The sequence below is a fragment of the Ceraceosorus guamensis genome, assembly GCF_003144195.1.
Source record: "Ceraceosorus guamensis strain MCA 4658 unplaced genomic scaffold IE81scaffold_72, whole genome shotgun sequence".
In the NCBI taxonomy this organism is placed as follows: domain Eukaryota; kingdom Fungi; phylum Basidiomycota; class Exobasidiomycetes; order Ceraceosorales; family Ceraceosoraceae; genus Ceraceosorus; species Ceraceosorus guamensis.
Genome location: NW_020290067.1, coordinates 37,250 through 58,098, shown reverse-complemented (window position 1 = coordinate 58,098; position 20,849 = coordinate 37,250). Strand labels below are relative to the sequence as shown.

The 20,849-nt window shown below is 56.1% G+C and overlaps 9 protein-coding genes across 9 annotated transcripts; 2 read left to right on the top strand and 7 right to left on the bottom strand.

Moving 5' to 3' along the window:
• Positions 1 to 405: 405 nt before the first annotated feature.
• IE81DRAFT_325718 (hypothetical protein) lies at positions 406 to 2,696 on the top strand. Its single transcript, XM_025514605.1, has one exon. The coding sequence runs from the start codon at positions 525 to 527 to the stop codon at positions 2,562 to 2,564; it is 2,040 nt and encodes a 679-aa protein (XP_025367456.1). The 5' UTR covers positions 406 to 524; the 3' UTR covers positions 2,565 to 2,696.
• An 18-nt stretch (positions 2,697 to 2,714) lies between these two features.
• On the bottom strand, positions 2,715 to 4,313 carry IE81DRAFT_325717 (DUF572-domain-containing protein). Its single transcript, XM_025514604.1, has 2 exons — positions 3,966 to 4,313; positions 2,715 to 3,835 (listed from the first exon to the last, which is right to left on the bottom strand). Exons 1-2 carry the CDS (start codon positions 3,979 to 3,981, stop codon positions 2,826 to 2,828), a joined length of 1,026 nt encoding a protein of 341 aa, XP_025367455.1. The 5' UTR covers positions 3,982 to 4,313; the 3' UTR covers positions 2,715 to 2,825.
• Positions 4,314 to 4,764: 451 nt separating this feature from the next.
• On the bottom strand, positions 4,765 to 7,858 carry IE81DRAFT_325716 (CDC45-like protein). Its single transcript, XM_025514603.1, has 3 exons — positions 6,664 to 7,858; positions 5,630 to 6,592; positions 4,765 to 5,551 (listed from the first exon to the last, which is right to left on the bottom strand). Exons 1-3 carry the CDS (start codon positions 7,686 to 7,688, stop codon positions 4,978 to 4,980), a joined length of 2,562 nt encoding a protein of 853 aa, XP_025367454.1. The 5' UTR covers positions 7,689 to 7,858; the 3' UTR covers positions 4,765 to 4,977.
• A 200-nt stretch (positions 7,859 to 8,058) lies between these two features.
• Positions 8,059 to 8,737, top strand: IE81DRAFT_233626 (hypothetical protein). Its single transcript, XM_025511149.1, has one exon. The coding sequence runs from the start codon at positions 8,235 to 8,237 to the stop codon at positions 8,703 to 8,705; it is 471 nt and encodes a 156-aa protein (XP_025367453.1). The 5' UTR covers positions 8,059 to 8,234; the 3' UTR covers positions 8,706 to 8,737.
• A 249-nt stretch (positions 8,738 to 8,986) lies between these two features.
• IE81DRAFT_325714 (nucleic acid-binding protein) lies at positions 8,987 to 10,574 on the bottom strand. The gene is made up of 4 exons (XM_025514602.1): positions 10,435 to 10,574; positions 9,938 to 10,028; positions 9,649 to 9,752; positions 8,987 to 9,494 (listed from the first exon to the last, which is right to left on the bottom strand). The coding sequence occupies exons 1-4, from the start codon at positions 10,441 to 10,443 to the stop codon at positions 9,258 to 9,260; spliced, it is 441 nt and encodes a 146-aa protein (XP_025367452.1). The 5' UTR covers positions 10,444 to 10,574; the 3' UTR covers positions 8,987 to 9,257.
• A 529-nt stretch (positions 10,575 to 11,103) lies between these two features.
• IE81DRAFT_368409 (hypothetical protein) lies at positions 11,104 to 13,515 on the bottom strand. Its single transcript, XM_025517145.1, has 3 exons — positions 13,072 to 13,515; positions 11,573 to 13,011; positions 11,104 to 11,490 (listed from the first exon to the last, which is right to left on the bottom strand). Exons 1-3 carry the CDS (start codon positions 13,088 to 13,090, stop codon positions 11,233 to 11,235), a joined length of 1,716 nt encoding a protein of 571 aa, XP_025367451.1. The 5' UTR covers positions 13,091 to 13,515; the 3' UTR covers positions 11,104 to 11,232.
• A 47-nt stretch (positions 13,516 to 13,562) lies between these two features.
• Positions 13,563 to 16,564, bottom strand: IE81DRAFT_325711 (hypothetical protein). Its single transcript, XM_025514601.1, has 2 exons — positions 15,977 to 16,564; positions 13,563 to 15,885 (listed from the first exon to the last, which is right to left on the bottom strand). The coding sequence occupies exons 1-2, from the start codon at positions 16,125 to 16,127 to the stop codon at positions 13,775 to 13,777; spliced, it is 2,262 nt and encodes a 753-aa protein (XP_025367450.1). The 5' UTR covers positions 16,128 to 16,564; the 3' UTR covers positions 13,563 to 13,774.
• Positions 16,565 to 17,984: 1,420 nt separating this feature from the next.
• IE81DRAFT_233528 (hypothetical protein) lies at positions 17,985 to 19,564 on the bottom strand. The gene is made up of 2 exons (XM_025511147.1): positions 18,840 to 19,564; positions 17,985 to 18,764 (listed from the first exon to the last, which is right to left on the bottom strand). The coding sequence occupies exons 1-2, from the start codon at positions 19,257 to 19,259 to the stop codon at positions 18,105 to 18,107; spliced, it is 1,080 nt and encodes a 359-aa protein (XP_025367449.1). The 5' UTR covers positions 19,260 to 19,564; the 3' UTR covers positions 17,985 to 18,104.
• A 40-nt stretch (positions 19,565 to 19,604) lies between these two features.
• IE81DRAFT_349383 (hypothetical protein) lies at positions 19,605 to 20,337 on the bottom strand (the record flags this gene model as incomplete). Its single annotated transcript, XM_025516386.1, has 2 exons — positions 19,605 to 20,224; positions 20,319 to 20,337. 2 exons carry the CDS (start codon positions 20,335 to 20,337, stop codon positions 19,605 to 19,607), a joined length of 639 nt encoding a protein of 212 aa, XP_025367448.1.
• Between the last annotated feature and the right edge of the window lie 512 nt (positions 20,338 to 20,849).

Below are 20,849 nucleotides of genomic sequence, written 5' to 3'. Positions count from 1 at the left end.
GCCCGCCTTGCTTTCCCTTGGCGCCGCGACTCGCCATTCACTCACCACTCACCACTCAAGCACTGGCTTGTGCGATCTGATCGAACAGCAGCAACGCGCGCCGTTCCGCTCATCGCGGGAGAGAACCGGGGCGGCGGCGGGGCGACGACTGCTTCCCAGCACATGAGACTCACAACTCGACCCATGCTGCACTCACACTGACTGTGCTGCATGGCTGATGGCTGGCTGGCTGGCTGGCTATGCGCGCGAAGGGGCCAGGCCACGTGCAAGCGCGGACCAGTATGACCCCCCGAAAGTCTATCGGCCGAGAGAGAGAGAGAGAGAGAGAGAGAGAGAGAGAGCGTGACGGGGGTTCTTCAACAAGCAACCGCGCGTGCAAAAGACAGACCCCGCGAGGCTTACGTGCAGACACGCTGAAGGGAAGGACTGTAATAAGCAAGCACGGAGGATGGGACACCATAAGCGGCACGCACCCTTCGCCCCTTCTCTGCTCCTCCTCACCAATCACACGCTCACATCACACGATGGTCAGCTCTGCTCGCACCACTGCTGTCGCTCTGCGGAGCGTCAAGCGCGCTTCCGTGCTGCCGATCTCCTCCCTGCGAACAGCAGCAACGCGCCAAGTATCGAGCACACCGCCCGCCAGCGCCTCGCCCGAAACGCACAGCGCAACTCCAAGCGGCGAATTCGAGATTGCGCCCAAAGCTCAGAAGCCACATTGGAAGACCCAACGCAACCGTACTGCGGTATCCTACACCGGCTTGCGTCCACAAGCGTACGAAGCTACCCAACTGTTGGCCAAGGAGCATAGACCTACGGTGGTCAAGGCGGAGGATGGCCAACTACCTTTGCAGACGCAAGCTGCTCTGCTCTTGAGATGGGACTGGATGGAACTGGGCGATGAGAGGCGCACTCAGCTCTGGGAGTACCTTCGAGCAGATGCGCACAAGAGAAAAGGTCTCACAGAGACGAAGGAGCAGCTGGAGAATGATGCCAGAGTGCTCCAGTGGCTCAGAGATACTTTTGAAGTTGCAAGGGGTTATCGAGCTGCTCGTTCGCGTCTATGGGTACCGCAGAGCATAATCGATCATCAAGATCCTCCTGCACGATGTCGAGAGCTGATTCAGCAGCGCTTCAAGAAGAACGAAGAGAGGCTGAGCGAGTATCGAGACAAGGTGCGCAAGGCGGAGCTGGAGAGGGACACAATGTTGCGCATGAGCCAAGCGGAAGTGCAAGATTCTTCGCGAGACTTGGTGCAGCGTTTCGAAGCGTTCGAAGAGGCAAGCAAGACGTTGAAAGGTCGCTTGATGCTCTTCACCAGTCTCAAGTCCAAGTACGAAGCGTTGGCGGAAAAGGATACGGAAAGCGCTTTGGATGTGGTGCTCAAGGACGAGTGGGAAAAGCTGTCGGAGGAAAAGCGGCAAGACGAGATGCAGAGGTTGCGCTTCCAGTGCATCTTGAGGCTCGGTTGGAGAAAAGGGTATACAGCTGCTCAGCCACTTCCTGTACATCATCCCAACGCCACGTCCGAACGCGCAAAGGTCCGTCACGATCTCGTATTTCGCACTGGCCACACTACCGATATGGCCAAGCGTCACGAAGCCAGGGAAGAGCTTCAGAAGCTCAATCATGCGGATCTTTGGGACATTTGGACGCACATGAGACCCGATCAGCAACGTGCGGAGGAGAAGGCTGCCTGGGCCATGAGGGATAGGAGTCGAATCTACATCAACAACACGTCGGATCACGTGTTGCTGGGCGCGACCGGGCCTCGATGGTACGCCACTCCACAGATCGCCGGTGTTCCGACCTACTTGCCCACCTATCGCATCGCCCTGGTTCGAAATGCTACGGGGGAAAAGTACAGGAATGGGGACCAGCTCAGGCCTGCGGATCCGTGGAAGGCTACTTTCAGGGTCCCGCTGCGCATGTCCAAGCACGAGGTGTTGAACTATCTGCGCGCCCTGTACGGTCTACACGCCACGTGGTACCGATCGCTGATCTACCGCAACGCTAGATCCCGCGACCTGCGAGCCGGCGGCCGATGGGTGCAGAATCAAGGGCATCGCAGCTTCAAAAAGGTCGAGGTGGGTTTGGTGGAGCCGTTTTTGTTTCCGGAAATGACGGACGCTATTAGGGAGAACACATTGGCGGAGACGGAGTCGAGGTTTGAGAACGCTAGGATTCTGAAGAGAATCTCGGCAGAGGGAGCGTTGGCTAGGCAGAGGTGGAGAGCTACGCGACCCATGACGGACATGCTGCCCCAACGATACCGACTTTCCAAAGCCCTCAGCGTTGCAACGGACGAAGGAGAGATCAAGCGGTTGAGGGATGTGTATGAGGATAAAGCGGGCATCGTCTTGGATGCCACGACCGTCGAACAGATTGGACCCAATTCGGACGCTTTCGACAAGCAGGGTCAGTATCCCCTGCTCAGCACCAGGAAACAGGGCTTCGCTACGGCCAAGACAAAACACATTTTGAGAGCCATGCATCAGAGAAGATTGGACAGGGAGGAAAAGATCAAGGCGCAGATGGCACAGACGAAGGCGGACGAGTACTAGCTTTCCGTCGGAGGCGCACGCGCAAAAGTGTGCACCTCGTCTGTGCGAGCAAGGCGGACGCCGTGTGGTATCATTCACGTGCACTCTTTCGTGTATACAACGACAGTCCACTCAATCACATGCTTTTGCTCGACGATCGCACACCTCGCTTGCGTTTGAAAAAAGTCGACTGACGTGAATCTGATTGATCTCGAGGCCGATGATAGTGTACAGTATTGGTGGCTTGGAGAGCGTGGGATCAACGGGGGTGAGTCTGTTCTGCTACGTCTTCTTGCGAACGATGCCAAAGGCCGAAGTGTTCTTTTTGCGCTTGTTTGGTGGAGCTGAGACGCTTAGCCCGTTTGCCAATTTGCCATTGACTCCACTTCCACCCCACGACGACGAGCTGACCGCCTTGCTGCCCAGCATGACGTTCTTGGAGTTTTGAAGTTGGGCTTGAAGTTCCTTGGATAGCAAGCTCTTGTAGTCCGGCTCCGCATCTTCGCCTTGCTCATCTGGGTGTGCGCGCTTGACGACCTTGGCTGCGCTTCCCGTCGTGGAAGATGCACCAGGCAGGTCTTCAGAGGCGGTACCTGCATCGCCATTCGAGCCGCTGCTCACTGCCTGCTCCTCCTTCGCGATCGACTCTGCAGCAGCCAAATCCCTGCTAAAATACTTTCTGACCAAAATTTCATCCTCCTCTTCTGCCCTCTTTCGCTCCTCTGCCTCCGGATCCATACTTCTTTGTTTGCCTTTCAAAGAATCTAGCACGCTATCCGCATTCACCCTGTCCAACCTGGCATTCCTGGTTCGGATGTCTTGCAGCGCATCCGCAATCTCCATTTCCCTCTTGGAATCCAGCGTGCGTTGTTCCAACGCAGCCATCGTATCCGCTTCTTCATCCTTGTCCTCCTCCTCGATCAGATGAGCCAAAGGATCCCTATCCGGATCATTCTCTGCCGCCTGCGCATCTCTCCAAGGTTCGAAATTCCTACTGGCTCCATGCTCCGCCTTGTAATCCGTATTCTGCGGATCCGTCCTAAAGGTAATCTCTGCCGAGCAAGTGGGACACTTGATGTAGAATCTGAAAATCTTGATGCCGTAATACGTCTCTCCCATCACCATTTCCTTTCTCGCATTGAACTTTTTGCCCTTGTACACGTACTCGCCGCACGTGTTGCATCGCATGGAAAAGGGAGCCATGAGACGCACTTCTTGTTGCCTGTCCGCTGCTTGACGACGACGAGGGATCTTGGAAGGATCGAACTCGGGCGGAAAGTACTTGTTGAGCACTGCGAGCCAAGCGCGGATCGCAGACACACACACAGAGAGAGACAGATAGAGAGAGGACATGGCGCGTGGTCAGCAGATGAGGAGGTGGGCAAAGCCCCGGAGAGATCAGAAACACTTCGTCGGGCTCACCTTTTCGTTCACCCATCTTGTCTCCCTTTCAAAAAAGCTGCAAGACCTTTCTCGATTGCGTGCCTCGACTTGCAGCTCGATGCTTGCGAGGGGTCTGGCTTCCTGGTGCAAAGCTGCCCTGCTTGAATGCGCAGCTTCGGGACAGGGGATTGTGGCAAGGTCAAGGAGCGACTAGTCAAGAGTGACGCGCTGCCAGCTTCGTCTAATCTCAGGCGGGCGGCGCGTTGTAGGTCAAAGGTAGATGAGAGTTGCGCGTGATTCGTCGATGGTCGTGATGGAGATGGCAAGCAGAGCTTAGCGAAGGCTGTTGAGAGCATAGATTTGTTCGTGCAGGATGGAGGAGGAGGTGAGAAGAGCTGAACATGCACTCGATTGACTCAGGAACACATCCACTTGCCACGCTCAAATCTTGATTCCTGCACTCAGCAGGCACATTGCGCGCGCATGCGTGACTCCAACTGTCGCGACCTGCTGCTGCGCAAGGGACGGCACGCGCCAGGGCGCTCGGACGCTGATGCGCTCGATCTGCATCAACACCCTCAGCCGGGCGTGTCGCTCCGATCTCCAAGCCCCCGCCTCTTCCTCCTCCTCTCGTTCGATTCATATGCTTTGAACGCTTCGACCACTGGCAAGTTCGTCGCAATCGCAGGGTCGATCAAATACGGCAGCACCGGCACGTTGACATGGCGTCTCGCACCCTATCCCTCTGCGCTCCCCCCCAGGCTTTGCCCATTTTCGCAAGCCCAGACAAACACCTCTTCGCGACAGAAGCTGCTCATCACGAAGAGAAGCGTAATGAAATGTTGCTTCATCATTGTGTGCTTGCCGAGTCAAATGCGTAGATGTGATTTTGACAGATTATGCGAATGCAGCGTGCCCTGCAATGAAAGGTACGCGAGAGGGGGACAAGAGATTGGAAAGGTGGTGGGAGGGAAAGCGATACCGCAAGGCGGTGTGCGGACGAAGCAACGGGGAGGCTGGGAGGTGCGAGCATCGGTTCGCGCTGCGCGAATCAAGCGCGCACATGCAGTCTCTCGATGAAAGCAGTCAGATCGTCTTTGCGAACCTCGATGGCCGACGTGTCGAATTGGTCATGTCTAGTCCTAGCTCCAGACTGACTAGCCGCTTCCTGAAAAGCCAAGCCGAACCGATTTCTCCTCGTATCCCCAAATTCTGTCGATCCCGTCAGTCCGACAACGACGAACCTATCCCTCCTCTCGTCCAGCGCCGCGAGGACGAAGGGCAATCCCTGAGTAGCGCTCTTCGATGATGCTTCCATCATCTCTTCCGTCATCTCGCCATCTCCACCGCCCACCGCGGATCCTTTGCGTCGACGCTTGGCCTCCCTGCGCGATGCTTCTTGCTTCGCTACCAGATCCCGCAAGGCGTCCACGAGCCACAGCGCAAGACGTGAAAGCACGTTGGGGTGCGTAAATAGCGGCAAATCCGGTCCGTCACCTAGTACGGCCAGGCGGAAGCCTCGAAGCGTCTTGATGGCTTGCTTGTCGATCAGCGCCACGCCCTGGGAGATGATGGAGCGATGCAGAGATTTGGACAAGGACAAAGAGGAGCGCAACAAGGCGACGCTGTGCGGCGATGGCAGCATTTGAAAAATTCAGCGCGACCGAACTACAACACGCCGATCGAACTGCCGCGCTGCTCACCTGGCTGGCTTTTTCGAGTCGAGAGCATTGTAGGCCGCAAAGAAGCTTCTTGTCCAGTCTGCTTGAGCGTTGCGAGAGCTGTGCTGCGCTGCCACCGCTTCTGCCTCCTGCAGAGCCTCAGCAACTGCGCCGCCCGCTTGCTCCTTCTGCAAGGCGTTCGTCTGCCCTTCTCCAGGTGCTCGATTCTCCTTGTCCTGCGCCTTGTCCGCCTCGATTCGCCCTTCGATGCGCGGCGCAACGCCACCGGATAGGTTCCAGAACCTCTTGTTGCCGAACAATTCGCTGCCTATCGCTCCTTGACCAACAGCAGCAGCATAAGCGCCCTGTTGACCTCCCGCTCCCACGCCCATTCCGGCAAAGGTCAATCCTGGCGCATCCACCTCGATGCGCACACCATGCGCTGCGCAAAGAAGCGCGTCCAATCCCTCCACGATATCCGCAGCGCTCAGCGGACTGCTCTGATACCCGTAGCTTCTTAAGAAGCTAGCGTAGACGCACTCCGTCAGGCCATACTCTGGCGCGATGGATTCGATCTTGTCCACCAGCGTTCTTCGAAGGTCCAAATCCATATGGTCAAAGGTTTGTCGACACTGCGCCAAAGAGAAGCCCATCTTGGCCATAAATCCTCTAAGTTGGGCCAGACCCCTCTCTCGCCAAATGCTTAGCTTGCCAGCGACATAGGATGAGTGGTACATGGCGTTTTCCAGACTCCAATGACGATACAAGGTGAAGCGCAGCTCCTTGTCCAGCACGCGTATTCGGCCATCGTCCGCGTCCACCGCCCTGCCCGCCAGACCTCCAGATGCTTTCTGCCTCACTGCCGACTCGTCCGATACGCCATCTGCAGTCGTGCTCGGATTCAAAGCGCGCACATCGCTGGCCAGTAGCGCAGCTACCCTTTCGTAGTGCTCCACATCGATCGAGCTAGTCAAGTATTGCGATGTCAGTCCCAGAATCGCGAGCCTGCAGAGGTTGGCGTTGCTTATCGTGTCAGCGAGCAGGACATGCAGGTGCGATCACGCACCCCAACTCACCACAAGCCCTCGTTATCGCTCCGACCAAGCCTCTCTGCCAGCATCCACATGATGAGCGAGACTGGCAGACCGTAGCCGGTGCCTCGAGCATAATATCGCGACAGCACCGCCCTATGTTTAGCCATTGCGGCTGGAGCAGGTCTAGAAGGTTTCGATCTTTTGCTCGAGCGTTCCTTTCTGCTACTCCTCGGCGCTTTAGAGCTCTTCCGGGGCTCTTTGTCGGAGCCGTACTGCTCCTCCTCCTCTTCCTCTTCCTCCTCATCAGACGAGAGGGCGATTTTGCGTCTTTTTCGTCTGCTCGTGGAAGCGGCCACAGATGACGCGTCGATATCCTCGTCTTCGCTCGGCAGAAGCTCTGCATCTTCTTCATCGCTCTCTTCCTGCTCAGACGCGCTGTCGTCGTCCTCGTCGTCTTCGCTATCAAGCTCAAATTCCAGCGCTTCGTAAGCTTCGCCCTCTCTCCTAAGTCTTTCCAGCGCTTCATCGTCGTCCCACACGTAGATGCGCGACATGAGTGCCGAAGTAGCAAAGACGTTGTCGAGATTGTAGGGTCTATGAGAATCGACGAGGTGAACCTTGCAATGCGGAGGGAGTCGCAATCCTCTCTCTTCTTCTTCTTCCTCCTCCTCCTCCTCTTCTTCGCGCTCCTCGTCTGTGGAAAAGTAGTTGGGCAAGCTGAGCAAGCTACCAAGGTTGAGCAGCACGAGCGTATGACACGCTAGATTGCCCACCACATCTTCCCTGACGACTTGTTCCAGACTAGCATATCCATCAATAGGCACGACTCTATGCGCCACCTCGTCTTCCCTAAACAGCGTGGCCAATGCTCGAGCTGCACAGACCCCATCTACGCTACCATCCACCAGCAGCAGCACGGCAGAAGAAGCGGAGGAAGTTCCAGCTATGCTGGATGCGCTTCGTGAACTGCGAAGGATCTCTTCGTACGCTGAACCGTAATCCAGCGCTGGTTTGCCCAGACCTCCGCCTCCTGCTCCTGCTCCTCGTGGCCGCGTGATCAGCACCATTTCGTTCTCGCGTGCCTACTACCCTGCTGGCTAAGAAAGGCTGAGCAGTCGGCGGGGCCAGGGCCAGCAGAAGTGGGTTTGTGTGCAGAGAGACAGAGAGAAAGAGAGAGAGAGAGAGAGAGAGAGAGAGAGAGAGAGAGAAGAGAGAGGAAGAGGAGAGAGAGAGAGAGGGAATGTCCCAGTGGTGTCAGACTTCAACCAGCAGACGCGCAAAGTCACACAACGCAACCCTCTCCACCCACGCATCAGCATATGCAAAGCGCAAGCGCGTCGCGTCGCGCGGTGTTGGGCGAATCTATAGCGCGTAAGGCCGCATATATGTATACCGCCCGGCCGGCGCTGCGCGTATACGACGCCTCGCGCCGCGCCCGCCCGATCTCGAGCGAGAGATGCATCCATCCATCCACGCGGAACGCGGCATCGGGCGTGTGTGTTGCTTGAGGGAGCGAGCGAGCGATCGAGCGAGCAAGCAACGAATAAGCAATTAAGCGCGGCAGGCGTGGGTGCTGCTGGCTGGGCGCACATCAGCGCTTCCCCCTCGGATGGATGGCGAGGAGAGAGACCAGCCACCTTGAATCACGCACACACCATCCGTCAAGCCGTCGTCGTCGTCGTCGACGACGACGGCGAGCAGTCGCGAAAAGTCGCGCGAGGTACCCCGTGAGTCGCGATCAACTGCGACTCTTCCAAAAAGCAGATCTCGACTTGCTGGCCACGATGCTGATCCAGGCCTCAGCATGGCACGAGTTGGCCAGAGCCCGAGTCTACGACTCGCTCGCTCGTTCGCTCGCCGGCACGATCGGACAATGCCAAGAGAGTGCATATCAGCTTAGTCCAGCAGGAGTGGTGGGCGTCTGCACCATCCCGCCCCATCGCTTCTCTTCACACACATTCTCTCGACACAAGAGCGCATCGGCCCATGCATGTCACGCACGTCCCCGTCCACGTCCCCGTCTCGCAAGCACCCTGTCAACGTCTCTCTCAAAAAAGAATCCTCACACTGAGTGGTATACATAACTTTCGAGTGTCTTTGGCGCGTAGCTAGCGAGTTTGAGAGTTGCTTGGACTTGGACTTGGAAAGATGCGAAGGGGCTTGCCGAAGTTGTGCTAGATGGCCTCATTCTAGATCACTACCCATGCTGCTGCTGCTGCAAGTAGCGCCTAGCGAAGGCTGATCAGGATCCGCTCGCCAGGCTGAAAGGTAGCGACAGCCACGATCAAGCCAGTCAGAGAAGCGAGTCGCAAAGCCACCATTCGTGACTACTGACCGTCTACTTCGCTCATCACGTTCACACCTATTGCCGATGATCATGAATCGAATTTTGGGAGTGTGCGTGTGTGTGTGTACAGACAGAACGGCTGAGAATACTGAAAATTATGCCGTAGCACGAGTGGAACGCAGCGCGACGTAGCTGTACAGCAGGTCAGACCATGGGAGTCGGGAGGAGATGGACAAGTCCCGCCTCTTGGCAGAGCGCACCACGAGGCGTAAACCAGGCGGACAATGATCGCAAAGTGAAGAAGACTTGACAGCGAGGTCGCCCTTGCGCGCATGCGCGCGCGCGCGCTCTAAAGATCATCCAGATCCTCATCCTCGTCGCCCGAATCCTCTTCGAATTCGATATCGTCCTCTCCATCCTCTCCACCAAACGTGTCCGTCTCGTTGATCTTGGCATCCGAAGGCAATTCGCCGTACTGCTTCAAGTCCCTCGCCTCGTCTGCCGAATACTTTTGAATCACATCCGCCTTGTCATCTTGGAAGTCGCGCAGAGAGAGGAGGATGATGTCTCCTTGGTTGATCCACACCTGCAAAAAATGCGTGCACGCAGGTGCGGTGTCAGCTACACGTCAGCGCAAGCACTCCTTCCTTGCATCATAGGCTAGGTGCCTAGTGCACGACGCATACATGCCGCACACACACACCCCTGCAAATGCTGTACATCGACAGCACACCACTCACCTTCTTTCTCAGCTTTCCTCGAATGTGCGCCAGCCTCTTTTCTCCATCAAAGCACTGCGCCTCTAGTCTGCCATTACCCAGCATCTTGAGCACCTGTGCGTATTCTGCAAGGCGTGAATGAGGCGAGCACCAGCGCGTGAGTCAGAAGTCAGTCTCATGAGCCTCTATCCGACGGTGGACTCGAATCTCTGCGGCACAGGCATTCATCCACCCGCCAGGCGGTATGATTGGCCTCGCCACGCTAAATTTTCGCACCTCTTCACCCTTCCCTTCCCTTGCGAAGACTCACCTTGACCTTCATCCTTGAAGACCAACTCCCTCTTCTCTCCCTCGTTCTCGTTCTTTCCACGTCTACGATTCTTTCCTCCCTTTCCCTTGTTCTAAGTGATCGCCAAGGCAGGCAAGGCGAGATGGTGTGATAGGTGTTAGATGGAAGTGGCGAGCCGGTGGGATGGTCGGGTTGCGTTAGCATGTACAGGCAAAGAGGGGTGCGAAGATTGTGTCAGCGCCTGAAAGCCGAGAGTGAGCGGTACGCTAGTGTCAGGAAGACGAAGGCTATTGTAGTGTCACTTGCACATCTCTCGAGGGAGAAAGCGTGAAAACGCAAATGGAAGGGCGCCACATCCCGTCTCATCGACTTCTTCCGCTTCTCCACAGCGCACCTGATCACCCGTGCTTTCATCGCATTCACGACTCGAACCCTGCCAGTCTCCTAGCTTGGCCCATCTACCATTCGACTTTCAGACCCTTCTCTCCATCACCTCACTGCTGACCATCCACACGCACCTTGGGCATGGTGAAAACTTTTTGCTCGCTCCTTGTTCGAGTGGAAGAAACGAATTCGATGCAGGAGCAAAGTTCCGAATGCTGTATGAAGTATCAAGCTTTCCGGCGCCACTGCGTCTGGTGTCAGGATCCTATGACGGGGGTGGTGTTGCAAAGCTGTAGTTGACGTGATGATGGATGGCCAACCTGCATCGCCGGGATCCTCCTCCCCCCTCACGCGAGTCAAAGAGTCATTACGATGCCATGCAGAGCAAGCGAGTCGACGTCATTCAAATTCGCGCGCGCTATCGAATTTTGAATTCGAGATTTCAAAAGATGAAGTTCCTGTTTCAATTCAGCCATTGCGCCACATGCCACTCAGACTCACGGCTGCTGCTGCTGATGGGCCTAACACGCAAGCGAGCGCATTCAAATTCTCGACTTTCTCAGCCGCGCAGCAGCGGCCTTTGCAGATTTTTGTTTTTGCGCGAAGCTCTGCTGATGCATGCACGTCCATGCAGCATTCTACATCACGTGACAACAAGAGCGCTGCGGGCGTTTGGTTGCTCCTCTAGCTCTTGCGTGGTCGGACGGGTGGAGTGAGATGTTATGCCTTACACACCACCACACACACACAAGCTGATCAAGGAGCTTTTTTGATCGGAGGAATTCGTAGCGGTCTTGGTCGAGCTTCTGCACAGTATGGCATTTCTTGAGATGGGTTCGCGCATTCACAGCAGGGCATCGCGTTTCCGGGGAATTGCATCCTATCAAAACTCCCCAAGAACAGCACTACCACCACCACTACTACGTCGCTCGTCACCTAAATTCTGGAGTTCTTGGGCTCTTGCTCGGCGCTTGAGTTCTGCTATCATATCTTCTAGCAGCCAGTGACTGTTGCGAAGAGCTGAGAGCAGGTGAGACTAGCGAATGTCGTCCAGTAGTAGGTCGATCTTGAGACTGCGAGCCCCGTTTGGGAGTGGACAGGGGTGTAGGGATCGTCTGACGGTTTGTAGTGGAGCTCGCAATCTTTGCTAGCTCGCGCTCTCTCTCCAATTGTAGCAGTAACCCTTCTTGCTACTCGGTTGACCCACGGAATACGCACAGCGATCAGCACTCGATCAGAGATGTGCTGAAAAGCCTGCAGCAGAAAGCTCACCTCTCGTTTCAGTTTTGCCAACGCGATCTGCTCTCGCAGCCGCTCATTCTCTGCTTGCAAAGCCTCTTTGTCCATCAGCGTCTTTTGCGGATCAAGCGGACCTGCAGACCGCGGCTCTGACGTGTTGCGGCTGTGCATCTCCCCTACAAACGGCAGAGACGGTGGCTCGTATGCGCGACTATACGTTGAAGAAGGAGCGATTCCTGGCTCATTGCTCGGGTCCCACTTCTCTTCGACAGTCGCACTGCGTCGGTAGCCGTGCGGACTTGGAGCGTCTTCGACTGGCAAGTGTCGCATGCGCTTCCGCGCAGAGTCTCCTTCACGCGGATCTGCATCCTCGCGCTCAGTCCATCTAGCTTCCCTCCCGGGCTTTTGACTGCACCAATCCTCGTCGCTGTGTCGAATTTCTGGCTCTCTTGCGCGCTTATCGCTAATGCGGTCCACGAAAGGGACGCGGGTGTCTGCAGAGCTGGGAATAGCGGCGGCTAGCCTCCGTGAGATTGACTGCGAGGGATTTGATCGGTCGGCATTCTCGACCGGTGCAGAATTCCTCTCCTCGCGCAAAGCAATGGCCGGCAAGTCTCGATGGGTCGGAGAGTCGGCTTGCACAGCTGGCTTGGGCTCGGGCAGCCTTCTGCTTTTTGCGGTGCGGACCATTCCATCCCGAATATGGAGCACGAAGCCGATCAGAGGAGGCAATGGAGAGACCTCTACCCCAGGCCGTGCTTCGTAGTAGCGAGGCTCCACAATTACATTGATGATTTCGTCCTGCTGTCCGTCGAGGGGCACGGTCAAGGAACAAGGCTCTTGGAGCAGATCCTCACGAAGAACGGATCGGCGAAAGCTCTTGTCACCCTTTTTCGTGATCGTTACGACCAGACGGGCGATCTTGGGATACGATCTCAGCAGCTGCCTCGCTTCGATGGCGATGATGACCGCCTCAACTTCGACCGCTTCGACCTCAGTCTGGAAGATACAGCCGCGGTGCTGCTCGAGGACCGCGCGGTGTACGTGCTGCTCGGCTCCATCGAGGATCCGCAGGCTCAGCTCGAGTGCTTTACGGTCTGACCTGTCAGGCTTCACGTTCAGCCTACCGCCGCCCCGCACTGGGCTCTGGTGATATCTTGCGATGGCTCGCTGCGCTTCCTCCGCGTTTGCGAATGTCACAAAGCAGTACGCTAGGTAGGGATGTTGGCGGCAACTCTTTGGAAAGCGCATCTCGACGACGGTACCGATCGAGCTGAACCACTCTCGAAGTGTCGCTTCGTGGATGACGTGATGAGGTCCTCGAACGTATACCGCATGGAAATAGGCCATGTTGTTCCCCAAGCATACTTGATCCGTCTCTGGCAGACTGTCCATCCTTGCAAGATCGAAGTTGCGCGCAGCTTCGCCACCCTTGCGAGCTCTGCTAGTCCCGAAAGCGTGCACCTGGATGACTGAAGTAGTGACTCATCAACGGATCGATAAAGAAGCCTTTACAGATTCGTGCTACTCACGCCTTTTGTAGCAAGGCATCACTGCAAATGGATTGCGACTTGCTTGAACGCCTCTCTAGCACAGTGTTAGACGAGCTTTTTTCTCGCGGGATGATGTGCGATGGGGAAAAAAGGGATCAAGTCTCGTCCGACCTTTCGTAAGCTTGCGCGCGGTCAGCTCTTTACTCCACCACGGCACGTCCTGGACCACACACACACACTCGTGGCGATCCGGAAATTCCTTTCTGACAGAAGCCTCAAAGTGCACAAAAGGGAACGCGTGCCCTTCATTTCGGTCCAGGACCGGCCTTCCATAGCTTGTTATGCATATTGACTTGGCGCCGCCGCACGGGCTTGGTCGAGCTCATCGGTGACGACGACCATATGATACCGGGCGCTGTAAGGTGCAACAGAGGCTCATCACTCTTCTCCTGTCTTGAAGCCTGGGAATGCAAGCCACGAACGGGCCGCCTTGCAGCTTGATAAGGGCATGCGGACAGGCAATCAAAACTCTTCTTGGATTTTTTTTTTTTGTTTTTAGCGCGATGAGGGTATGACACGATGCACCGTCACGTGAGCGGTCGCGGACGGGGATGCACGTCGTGTCTTGTAGTGCGAGATTCGTGATTGAGAAGCCCATTCGGGAGCGCGCAATGCCTTGCTCTTCGTCTTACCTCCTCCCCAGCTCTCGCCACAGTACGGCAGCGAGCACCAGGAAGCCAACTCAACATGCATTGCGCATGCGATGAGACTGTCTTATCGGCGAGCGAGATCGAGGACGGTAATTTGTCCAATCTTCACGTCCATTTCTACGTCTATACATCCGAGGGTCTTCAGCCTCAGGGGCGGAATCTCTGCATCGATCTCTCGAATCATAGCCGTACCGATCGACTTCGTCCATGGTAGCTCCCGTGTCATGCCTCCATTCGGGCGTGTGTCGATCCCAAGCTTGACGTCGGCGCGCCTTCCCAGTCTCTCCACCTTCTGGACGGATGAAACCTCCAGGCGAGAGCGGTTCAAATCTTGCAGACTCCCGGCGTTGGATCGCTCGATCGGTCTGCACATCTCTAGGTCGGTGAGATGCTGGATCAGGTCCGGGCCGATGATGATCTCTTCCCGCCATCGCCTCGGCGGATGCAGATCGACGCGCGTGCGAGATCTCCGAGACGCTTCGAGCATCGTAATCCCTTTTGCGTCGAAGCAGCTTGGGCGGCGTAGACGAGGTAGCATCGAAACCTCTTGATTGTCTTGTCTCTTTGCTAAGCTCCGTCGTCAGCTGCTCCTTCTGTATGAGTGCGGTACGTGGCGCATCGTCAAGATGTAAAGCTCCGCCAAGCTCCGCTCCTTTCTGACCTCTGCTCACCTCGCGCCGCAGCTTCAGCTCCTGTATATCCTGTCGAAGCTTTTCGTTTTGTTCTCGTAGCTGGCGTTGTCTTTCCGATTCGGTTGACGTGATCGTATCGATGACTTCCACAACTTGTGCTCGGGCGGCCACCTTCGCAACCTTTTCAGGTGAAATGCTTCGTTGGACCTGGGCATCGCTCCTGGCTGGTCGCGCGTCGAGGTGGCTGGAGGGATGCGCAATTTTCTCTGTGCTTTTCGGGGTCTGGAACCTCGTGCAAGGCTCAAAAACGCGACTCGAACCATCATTGCTGACTTCTCCTTCCTCGCTGCTTTCTCTAGCATGGCTAGCGCTCGGTTTCGTTAGCGCAGCGCGCTCAGCTTCGACCTGCGAGTGTAGAGGAAGGCGCTTCGACCAATGCGTCTGCGCCTCTTCTTCCGGTCCCGTCGAATATTTGCCCAGCTTCTCTTCCCGTCGAGGTGGGTGCACGCAAGGCACGTCGTTTCGAAGATCCGCGGCACATGGAACCCCTGAAGGCACCAAGGCCTGTGCGCCTTGACCGTCAGCACCGTTGCACGTTTCGATACACGTCGGTAACCGACTCGTATCTCTGAGACTATACGAAGGCCCACCTGGCATATTTGACACTCGCATCACCTCTTGAGCTGGTGCCCGTTCAGTGAGAGATGAAGACCGACTCGTCGCTCGCCAGGTGTGGCTGCGAAAGTGCTGGGTGCTGTACTCTAGCACAAATGCTATGCGCGGCAAGGGTCTTTGCCAATCGTCTTGGGGACTCAAAAAGATCTTGATGAGTCCATGATCTTTGTGAAGAGGTATCTCTTCGGTGCAAAAGGGGCTCTCTCGAAGCAGACCCCTCCTCGTCCTAGTACACGTCAAGTCTTGCGTCTCGTCATCCATCGTAATATCGAATCTGATCGCCTCGACTCCATACTCTGGCCTGAGCAAGTCCGCGAGCCAAAATTGGAGCGTAAAGCACCGCAAGCCTGACACGTCCACCTTCGCAAAGTAGACGCCTTGCGGTCCGGATTTGGCAGTGCAACGTTCGGCCAGACGTTCGTCTTTCTCGAGGAGCTGACCCCACGAGGTGTAGTCGGGCAGCGTACAAGTGTCGTTGAGCAGCTTCACTGACCAAACGCCCCCCAAGACCAGTCGTCCGTTGAACTTTGTCGCCGCCGTCTGAGCTGCTGCTAGATTGGCATATTCCAGATGACAGTGCGATGCTTGACCAGAGAGGCTTCTAGGCTGTGCGTAGGCGATCGAACGTATGCTGTCCACCTGTCCAAATGTTTCGCGCAGGCTTTGCTCGTCGAGAGAGGCAGCTGGACCCTTGATGCGCAGGAAGAAGGATTCGACCGAATTGATGTTGCTCAATAGACGCTGCGGTGATTCATAGCAGTACGTCACTTCGGCTTGCGACGATGAAGCGCTTGGTGTCTCGTGACGTCCGCTCGCGCAAGCTCGGACCCTCACGTCTGCGAAGGCCATGCATGCGCGGTAAGCCTCTTGCACAGCATACATGCACAGAGAATGGCTGCGTCAGTCTTCACCTTTTTGGCTACTCACAATTCTCGTAATGCGGCATGCTTGGGCTCAAAGTTGTCAGGTAGACCTGTCCGGCGTTCGCCGGCAGGTCCGTGCAGCTCGGTCTACTTCCCACGTGCAAGGTGAAGAGATGATCGCCGCTGCTTGCAGTGAGCGAGCGAGGACTCTGCATTCAAGGTGTCTAGCGACCAGATGACGTTGATGAGCGAGCGCAGAAGCCATCGATGGACTCTTCAGACGCGCTGTGGCTACCGAATGCGTGGAGAAGAGCCAGGGACTGCCGCTCTGTTCTGTAATTCCTAGGGTCTTTTTGGCTTGCTTTGCCAATAGGAAGATGTGGAAGAGACACTCGAAGCTGGTCGCTGAGCAAGGGGGCGCAGTTGAACTTTCTTACTGCATGTTTACTTGTACGCGGATCGCGGGGCATGGACCCATTCGAAAGCCTAGTGCAGAGCACATACTGACCAGCTTAATATCTTGTCGGTAGTCAAAGGCCAATAGAGGTACGTTTGGCCTCCCTCCATCATCGCCCGAATGAGCAGAGCAGCTGCTGACGATGCTCGACTGCGCTGATCCGCCGGCAGCGCGTTTGAAGAGTGGTGTTGTGTGTTGGTCTGAGATGAAATTGACTTTTAAAATCAATGCGGCGGTCCGCGTCTTTCCTGACTTATTGCCTGAGTGAGCGAGTCACCTTGCAGTCACCGACGGGTTCTGAGGGCTCTACGCGCTCAGTGCTCATCGACACGCGCGCGACTTGACCGCATGCGCATGGGCAGCAGCAATCGCACGACCCACTTTCAGCCGCGGCCGCGGCAGGTACAGGAACAGCAATCAAGAGCGTACCGTCCCAATCACAATGCACGAGTTGAATCACAATCGTGAATGAAATGATGTAATTTTTGAGTCAGTAAGCGCCGAGGCTTGTGCGCAGCAGCATGGATCAACTTTGGAAGTCCGTCGGCGACAAGGCTTGGACTCCCCATCATGCAATCCATCACCAGTCATGTCCTCGACTTGCCATGCACCATGCAGTCTCACAGTTGATGCCGCAGCAGCAACCCTGGGCACACCGCCGCGTTGCACCTTGACGATTGACTATTGATTCAGATGCATCCTAGCTCGACTGAAGCGACCGTTGAGCTCGTTTGCGAGAGGGCGTCACAGCGCGATGTGGCTTCGTAGTCTTGAATCTGCCCAGGATAACCGCCGCGTGCTCCCTTTACAACAGTCTGTTACGCCGCCGTGAGACTTTGTGCAGACAAGGCTGCTCGTGTCAGACTCATCCCATTCAGATTCAGATTGCAACGCGTGCGTCTTCTCTACAGCGCGTCTCATGAGTGTCCTCCCGTGCCAGTCGGAACAGCTAGACACTCACGGGCCTTCGATCAGCGCGCGACTCGAGTGGAGCTCTGACTGTAAAGGAGTGTGATCTGTGATGCTTGCTTCTACACGCAGCACTCGTGACTGCCATGCTGCTCGTGACTACTGCAATTGCTCTCTATATCATCCACATCTGACCCGCGTTGTGCACGCACTCATCGAGGATGTTGTGACTTTATCGAACACACATGCCTCGACGTACCCCTGCAGCAGGTCATGATCAAGCGCTCGATCGACCCAGTGCGAACCGATATCCAATTTCCACGCTCCATACTCACGACCACCCCGAATCGACATCCGAACATGCACCCATGAGCAACCTTCTGTCCAGTCCCTCCCTGGCCTGCTCGACATTCGCAGTATGATGCAGAAAGGAAGCGACATGCACGATGCGCATCGTCTCGACGCGACTGAACGATAGATGGTGCGGCGTTAGCGAATGGGCTCAGCAGCAGGCCGTCTCAAAGCCCTCATATTCGGTAGGATGCGCGCGCGCACGCGCGCAAAAATTCACATGCTCACATTCGTGCGGAGGTGTCGCAAACACCAACACGCACGCTCAAGGGCAGGTATCGTCTAAAGGGGTGATGGGATTGGCAAAGCTCTGTGCAGGCGCTGCATCTTACCTTTTGTTTTTGGCCTACATCGCTACGTCGGGACGAGAATGCTAGCGCTCGAAAATTTGTCGCTCATTCTTGCAGCCGTGGTTCCCAAGAACGGGCATGCTTCAACCTGGACAATTTACTTATTCACTCGCTCGCGACGACGTCTACGAGCAACGTCTTGCTCGGGCGGGCGATCTCGATCGCTGGTCTTTTCGCTCGTCTTCACGAGATCTCTCACTCTTGCTTGTGCGACCTTTCTCTGCCTCGTCAGATCCACGTTGATCTTTGGAATGGTGGCGTCTATCACGATGCTCCGTCTGGTAGATGTATCTGTCTTCTTCCTCGCGCTCGCCGCGAATCCTCTCTCGCTCTCTACAAGCACGCTTATCAACGGTCGTCTTGCTCCCTTCCAACTTCGTATCTTCTTTTCCGGGACTCTTACAGCGAGTTTTGGAGGGGCGCTGCTCGTCCATTGGCCGTTCGGTGGAGGCTCGCTTATTGGTTTCAAGCCTCACACGGTCGGGGCAGAGCTTGCCTGCGAAAGGAATCTCCGCCTTCGTGCTTTGTCGCTCGTCATGCTCCTTCAGAAATTGTGGCCGCTCATCCGCATTACCGTTTCTCGTTTCGTCCGAAAAAGCGTCTAGCTGCGGCTTAGGTTCATGCTCGGCCACAGCCGAATCGTCAGCGGTACCGCCAGAGGCCGATAAGCCTACGTCGGCATTTTTGCGTTGCAGTGGTCGATGAGGACTACTATAGCTGTTCGCTCGGATGACTCGCTGCAACTTGCACTTCTCCCGCTCAAGCTCCGCCAACAGCTCTTGTCTCTGCAGATCGCACAGATGCTGATGCGATCAGGTCCTACAAAGCGCAGACGCTCCTCATCTCGCTCGCTCGCTCACCTCGCGCTCCAATTTCAACGTGTTGACTTCTTGACGGAGCTTTTCATTCCTCGCTCTCATGCTGCGTTCTTCCGCAGACTCCATCTCCACCAGCTGTCCGACCACGTCGTTGGATCTGCTCTCGCTCCGTGACGATGTGGGAGCCGCTGCCGCTGCAGATGTGACAGAAGCGGTGTGCGGCAAGTCGCGCGAGGCTGCTTTTCCAGATAGCGCTACAGTCGTCGCACGAGAGTATCGCAAATCTCCGTCCACGGGCGTCGGATAGCGATGCTTCCTTTGGCCGACAGAGCTATGGTGCACGCTGATTGATGGCGGCGCCGCAGCGCGGGGCCGCTCGGGAGATGCCGCCCGCGTTGCAGCCGTCCAGGCTGACGGTCCGGCTGGAATAAGGGTCCCATCTCGTGCGTCGAGAGCGCTCATCGATGGGACCCCTTGCGCTCGTGGCTGCGCTGAAGGATTCACCCGACTCGCCGTTACGTATCTGTTTTTGTCGTGACCAGATGATGGGGCAGCTGGACGAGAGAGTCCAGAAGATACAAATGCCTGATCGCTATTTGGCCAGGATGGGCCACGAGCCCTTGTGGGAGACTGAATCGGCAGCGGACTGCTGGCTCAGGCCTTCGAAGGCGTGACTGCAGTGCGATCGTACTGCAACACGAACGTGATGGGCAGCATGGCGACTCCAAGAGCATCCTGCGGGGTCAACATGAGTTTGATCGATCCCTGCTGGCTGTGCAAGCGCAGCGCGTCGGTGCAAAACGTTTATCAATTCAGTAAATCGCTTCTGGGCCAGGTGCATGTGAGGTACTCTTGCTCTAGACAAGCGTCAAATTTGATCGCGTCTATTTTCGGCTCTGCATCGAGCAGATCGTGAAGCCAAACTCTGACCACGAGCGACTCTACTCCAGCGACATCCAGCATGCAAACGACGATGCTGGTCTTTTCGCATTGCATCAAGAGTTGGTCTTGCTCCAGCATACGGCGCCATTGTATGCGCTGAGCTGCTTGATTGCTGGCATCTTCCAGCAGCCTGGCCGACCACTTCTTGCCCTTGCCAGGTCCAAATTTCTCGGTAGCAGCCTTGGCAGATTCGAGATGCTCAAAGTGGAGGTGGCAGTACGGCGAAGGGTCGAGAGGTGAGGCGGGTCGAGCAAATGCTAGCGTGGCAATGTTGCCAAAGTGGCGAAAGATGTTTATGATGCAGTGCCTGTTCCATTGCGTCCGCGGGCCCGTTATTCGCACGCCTGCCAGATGGTCGCCATCCTTGTCTAGCATGCGCTGAGGCGTCTCTGGACAAAATGCTGCTTGTGCGCCTCGCTGCTCCCGTATATGCTTTGCTTCTTTGGTCGATTGCCATTTGACCGGACATGCGCGCACTGCGACGTCTGTAGAGTGAAGGCGGAAATGCCAGCGTGAGGCTCAGCAACTGCAACAGAAGGGCTCCGCTTTGTGCAGACGAAGCCCGAGACTCGCACTCACACGGCTCGTACTCTGGCATGCCGCACCGATTCGTGCAGATGCGGCAGCGTACGCGAAATAGTCACGAGTGGTTTGAAAGGACGGAGCTGAATGTAGCCTGTTCCAAATCCACGACGGCGCTTGCAATGGCAATGGTTTCGAGTGCCGCACAAGTGGATGCGGATAGGGAGCCACTCGGCTTACCTAGCTCGTGCGCGTGCTCGCTTGGACACGCCCAGGCGCGACTACAGCCAAGGCTCGCTTTGAGTGCGTCGGTGAAGCTGTGGTGAAAGCATTGCCCAGGCGAAATGTCTTGACGTAGAGTCGCATTCGATTCGAATTGAGCCAAGCGTGTATGCAGTCAAAGCGAATAGCGTCCACAATATCGCAATGGTGAAGGGTGAGTCAGAGTGGGACTCGACTTTCTACGCGCGTCAATACTTTGGCAGATGTGAATTTGGCAGCGCCGTTTACCGGAGGCGTATCCTTGCTTGCCAACACTCACCACTCAAAATTTTACGACTCCACGACTTGTCAGAACATTTGACTCTT

What these genes read in the sequence shown, in the direction of transcription:
- IE81DRAFT_368409 (XM_025517145.1), bottom strand. An exon ending in TGGCAAAACTGAAACGAGAG is followed by an intron (nt 11,491 to 11,572) that starts GTGAGCTTTCTG and finishes TCAACCGAGTAG; the next exon opens with CAAGAAGGGTTACTGCTACA.
- IE81DRAFT_325711 (XM_025514601.1), bottom strand. Translation starts at nt 16,127, where the DNA reads ATGCAGAGTCCTCGCTCGCTCACTGCAAGCAGCGGCGATCATCTCTTC. An exon ending in CATGCCGCATTACGAGAATT is followed by an intron (nt 15,886 to 15,976) that starts GTGAGTAGCCAA and finishes TGGCCTTCGCAG; the next exon opens with ACGTGAGGGTCCGAGCTTGC.
- IE81DRAFT_233528 (XM_025511147.1), bottom strand. Translation starts at nt 19,259, where the DNA reads ATGAGCGCTCTCGACGCACGAGATGGGACCCTTATTCCAGCCGGACCG. An exon ending in CGTTGAAATTGGAGCGCGAG is followed by an intron (nt 18,765 to 18,839) that starts GTGAGCGAGCGA and finishes TGCGATCTGCAG; the next exon opens with AGACAAGAGCTGTTGGCGGA.
- IE81DRAFT_325718 (XM_025514605.1), top strand. Translation starts at nt 525, where the DNA reads ATGGTCAGCTCTGCTCGCACCACTGCTGTCGCTCTGCGGAGCGTCAAG.
- IE81DRAFT_325716 (XM_025514603.1), bottom strand. Translation starts at nt 7,688, where the DNA reads ATGGTGCTGATCACGCGGCCACGAGGAGCAGGAGCAGGAGGCGGAGGT. An exon ending in AGCGATAACGAGGGCTTGTG is followed by an intron (nt 6,593 to 6,663) that starts GTGAGTTGGGGT and finishes CAACCTCTGCAG; the next exon opens with GCTCGCGATTCTGGGACTGA. An exon ending in GACTCGAAAAAGCCAGCCAG is followed by an intron (nt 5,552 to 5,629) that starts GTGAGCAGCGCG and finishes ATCGCCGCACAG; the next exon opens with CGTCGCCTTGTTGCGCTCCT.
- IE81DRAFT_233626 (XM_025511149.1), top strand. Translation starts at nt 8,235, where the DNA reads ATGGCGAGGAGAGAGACCAGCCACCTTGAATCACGCACACACCATCCG.
- IE81DRAFT_325714 (XM_025514602.1), bottom strand. An exon ending in CTTCAAGGATGAAGGTCAAG is followed by an intron (nt 9,753 to 9,937) that starts GTGAGTCTTCGC and finishes CACGCCTTGCAG; the next exon opens with AATACGCACAGGTGCTCAAG. An exon ending in GAGGAAAGCTGAGAAAGAAG is followed by an intron (nt 9,495 to 9,648) that starts GTGAGTGGTGTG and finishes CATTTTTTGCAG; the next exon opens with GTGTGGATCAACCAAGGAGA.